The 4,682-nt window shown below is 34.3% G+C and overlaps 1 protein-coding gene across 6 annotated transcripts; it reads left to right on the forward strand.

Annotated features, from left to right (window-relative positions):
• Positions 1–239: 239 nt before the first annotated feature.
• Positions 240–4,079, forward strand: LOC107909848 (teosinte glume architecture 1-like). 6 transcript variants are annotated; one of them, XM_016837535.2, is made up of 5 exons: positions 240–477; positions 695–749; positions 2,399–2,674; positions 3,114–3,250; positions 3,322–4,079. In XM_016837535.2, the coding sequence occupies exons 3-5, from the start codon at positions 2,463–2,465 to the stop codon at positions 3,900–3,902; spliced, it is 930 nt and encodes a 309-aa protein (XP_016693024.1). In that variant the 5' UTR covers positions 240–477; positions 695–749; positions 2,399–2,462; the 3' UTR covers positions 3,903–4,079. The 6 variants fall into 6 exon arrangements, with proteins under 6 accessions (XP_016693024.1, XP_016693020.1, XP_040943812.1 ...); XM_041087878.1 differs by having other exon boundaries at positions 362–477; positions 2,361–2,674; XM_041087877.1 differs by having other exon boundaries at positions 384–477; positions 2,396–2,674.
• Positions 4,080–4,682: the final 603 nt, after the last annotated feature.

Below are 4,682 nucleotides of genomic sequence, written 5' to 3' on the forward strand. Positions count from 1 at the left end.
TTTTAAAAATTCATAATTAATCATTTAACCGTCTAATTTTATAAACATAAATTATTTTAAATTTTCACTTTTTTTAATTTTTTAACTTACCCACCTCAAAATAGATAAAACAACAACAACAAATCATCCTAAAATTGAATTTGGGAAAAAAACATATTTTTTAAGAAAAATTATAATTTAAAAAACTAAAAATATATGATAAAATCAAATTAAAATAAAACTAAATAACCAAGACATTCAACAAAGGACAAACAAACAAATAAAATAGGAACCGGAAAGTGAAACACAACACATAAACCTTTTGTACCTTTTTCTTTCCCCTCTCCGGATAAAAGGTTGATACTTAAAAAGCAATTAGAACACCCTGTCACTTTCCTTGCCACTCGTTTCTTTTTTTCTTTCCAGCAACCATTATTTTTGAGTTTCATTTTATTATGCAACTTGTTTCTAACTTTCAAAGCTCTCTACACCTATAAAGTAAGCTGGAAACCTTACATGCTCATCTCCTTTGCCACTTTCACTTCTCTCTCTTAATCTCCATTGTTGAATAAATTATTAACCCTAGCTTAGCTTTCATAGATTAAGAAGCTCACAATCCCTTTCTTAAATGGCTATTTATTCTTGTGCTCAAAAGTAGTTTTTTTTTCACTTCACACTTCTTCCCGTTCCAACTTTTTTTTCTCCTTTTTCACAGCTTATCTGAAACTATCATTGCAGAACGTGCCCAGCTTCTGTTAGATTTCTCTCAGGTACCCCTTCACCCTTTTACTTACCTCTTTATATATGGTAAGCAAAATACTAATTCAAAGTGCTTCATTCTTTTTAAGAAATTAGATGTAACTCTATACTTTATGTTTATAAAAATCGTAGGGTTGTTTTAGGGGAGAAAGTTTAGGTCTCTTTATTACTTATCTACTAAATTTATTTTAATAAAATTTACATTTGTTACTGTTTGAGATTTACGTGGGTTCAACCTTAAACAATTTTAAAAAATATAAATAAAAATAGACGTGATATAAAAAATATTTTATTATATTTTTTAAACCGTATATATCAATTTTATAAAAATTAAATAAATGTATTTAATAGTAAACTAAAGTGGTTTCTTCTGGTCGTTGCAATGATAACTATATGTCACGGTTGAAAAAGACCCATATGGGCTGTGCCCCTCTTTTTTAGTAAATCAACGGGGTTTAGTATATTCACCAACCTTTGCTCCAAGTTTATAAAGTGAAAAAGTCTCTACTTTGGGAAATACCCACTTAACCTAAGAACAAAAAAACAACTACTAACATGTTCTTTTTGGGGTTCAATACAAGTTCAACATTTCCAATGAATTATTATTTAAGCCCAATTGGGATTTTAAAAAGTTTTAAGAGTTTTGTTTCAATATAAAAAGGAAAAAGAAAAACACATTGTGGCAAAGGCCTTTCTTTGTTTTCCAAAAATATCTTCCATGCTACTTGTGGTTGGGATGCGAGTGCCGACTCCATTGATGTCACACTGTTTACAACATTTCCAATGTCCTATTTTTAAATTCAATTCCCAAAAGCCTTGTTACCTATTAAAATTATAAAAAAAAACTATAAATTTAACTTTAAATATCATAAAAGTTGGGGGGCCTATTACCATTAAGACCGCCTTCCTTTCCTTTCACACTCTTTTCCTTGACAAATGTATGATGTTTTAAAGTTTCTTTTTAATATTCATATATTTATAAAACAACAAACGTAGATAATGAGAGTCATTAAGATCATTCAAATAGCTAAACATCTTGAAATTTTTAAATATAGTCATGTTTTGCTCTTATATGAATCATAATAACATGGCTGAACAGGACAATGGAAGAGTCAACATTAGACTTCTTTTTATACTTCTCCCATTGTAATAGCAAGTATGTTCATGACTCTTTTGACACATTTACAACTTTGCACCATCATTCCCATTCAATTTTTTTTCAAGTTATAATTCAAAATTTCATTTCTCCCATTTAAACTTATTAAGTAGTAAGTATTAATTGTCAACGACTCTTTAATTTGGTCATATATGATGAGTCACTTATAGTAGGCGGATGGATGGATCATTTTTATGAGTTTCCAACCCAACCCAACCAATCATCCCCTTCCTCTTGTTCTTCATCTTGAAATGACCCAAAAAAGGAAACAAACTTTGTAGTCCCAATATATTTTAATAAAACCCAACTCTCCGAAGTAGAAATTTAACATTTTTCTAGATTTGGTTTAATTCCCATTATTTGTTTCTAAGGAACGTTTTTAAGAGGGGCTTGAATTTACGTTATAGTTTGATTAAGGTGATGGGACTGAAGAACAAGAAATAAGAATACATTGTAATGTTTGCAGCGATATTGAGGTGTTTAAAGTCCATTGTAACTCAGCAGGTGAATTAGGAATCGCCAGCCATTGTTGGATTTGAGAGTATTGGTACCGTGAAGGGTGCCATTGATGGAATCAGCACCGTCATCTGCTTCGTTTAAAAGGGCTCGGCCGCCTGGTTCCGGTAACCAAGTACCTTCATGCTTGGTTGATGGTTGCACTGCGGACCTCAGCAAATGCAGGGACTACCATCGACGCCATAAAGTATGCGAAGTCCACTCTAAAACCCCAAAAGTCTCAATTAGGGGTCAAGAACAACGATTTTGTCAGCAGTGCAGCAGGTAACAATTGAATCGCTTTATGCAGATTGAACATGGAGTTTAATAGATTTTGCTTTCCTCAATCATTTTACTTCTTTCCATTGCCTCCTCATCTGCTGATTTTTTTTCCCTATATGGATCGATTCTTGCTTAGCAATGCGTTATTACTCCGAATTTGGGTATTTCCTTTGTGTTTTAAGGTTTATGAGTATGATTTGTTTATCTTGAGATTAGAATCGATAAAGCTGTTTAGTCTCCGCTAAAACTCTCCTTTTTCATGATGGAAATTAATTCTATCAAGTGAGAAATTCTCTTGTGATGCATCATGAAAGTTAATGGCATCGATAAATGTTCTAATGTGATTTGCTCCTTAGCAAGATTCTATCACATGCTTTCATTCTTAGCTTATTTTGTTTCATAAATGGTAAGAGTTTGTTTCTGGTGAATGCAATGTTATTAGGTTTCATTCGTTAGTGGAGTTTGACGAAGGGAAACGAAGCTGCCGGAAGCGTCTAGATGGACACAACAGACGGCGGAGAAAGCCTCAACCTAATGCTTTGACTGTAAATTCTGGAAGCTTACTTTCAAATCCCCCAGGTATGCCTTCATATTCCCATGCAATGGCTTATTTGTGATGTATTTTGATAAGAATTAGACTCTTAACGCAGGGAGTAGATATTTACTATTCAGCAGCCCCCAAATATTTTCCACTACATCCATGACCGATTCTTCGACTGGGGCGGTGAAAGTCAAAACCGATATAAGTTCATCGTTAAACTTCAGCAGCCGAAATAGCTCGTTCGTTGGAGCCTCATCTCTCAACTACAAAGGAGAAAGGCAGTTCTCATTCTTACAAAGTGCTAATTCATCACACCCAGGAGTTTCTGTTTGTCAACCGCTTGTCAATGCTAATCCTTCATCAAGCAATGGTGGCATCAGCCAGAAAATGTTGTTGAATGGGTTAAATCGAACCGTCGAGTCTAATCGTGCTCTCTCTCTTCTGTCATCACAACCGGCTGAGACTCGGGAGATTAGTTTGAGCCCTATGATGCAGTCTGGCTCAACCTCATCCTTGATCCCAAACTTGCAATATAAAGGTCTAGGAATGGAGGGGGAGCAAGTAGGAACCATTTTGGCCACTGATCAAAGTGCCAATACTGATCTCCATGGAAATGGAGTGTTTCGAATCGGACATCCCGGATCATCTGCAAGTGGTACTCACCATAGACTCACCTTCTCATGGGAGTAAATATATGCCATTTCCAACTATATGTTCAAATCATAACGTTTTTCCTTTAATTATGTAGCACTTGTTTTAGTAAGTTCCCAAGGATGTATGAACCTTTTGATATGGACTTGTTTATGAGCCATTTCCATGTACCTTCAAATTATTATTTAATGCAGGCAAATGACACAGTTCTCATTACAAGCTGCCCAAGTTAATTTAACATTGTCTCAAGGTTTCAAACACCAGATCTCAAACTTGAAAGTGATTGCATATGAAGTATGTCTTTCGCTGCAATCAGGGTATTTGAAAGAGATGTCTTTTGATGATGATGGAATTCGATTGGTTCAAATTGGGGTTTGAATTCGAGTAGATCGGATTGGTTTTTTGGATTCGGGTCAGATAGTCATATGATAAAATTTCTGGGTCTACACGATTACTGTGTTAGTGTTCAATATATTTGTCTGTATCTGAATGAAGGTAAGAAAGGTATAAAGTAACTATTGCATTTATCCTATAACATCTTAAAGTGAATTTTTTAAATGAACCAAAGTTAAAAAATGGATAAAGATGTAATGGTTTAAAGTCCATAAAATGCCTTATTTTAATTCAAGTTCATCTATTCCCTTCTTCACCTTTCTTCCAGTATTTTCCAGTGAAGGCAGATGAGAACTGAGTTAGTGTCATACAAACAACAAAACATCACAGACACAACACGACAGCAAATTAATAATAACAAAAATTCAGACCTCACGGGTCCGCGGATTCAGACAATCGCTTGTGGCAGACATGGATTTTGTTTTT

This window comes from Gossypium hirsutum, chromosome D02, assembly GCF_007990345.1.
Source record: "Gossypium hirsutum isolate 1008001.06 chromosome D02, Gossypium_hirsutum_v2.1, whole genome shotgun sequence".
NCBI lineage: Eukaryota > Viridiplantae > Streptophyta > Magnoliopsida > Malvales > Malvaceae > Gossypium > Gossypium hirsutum.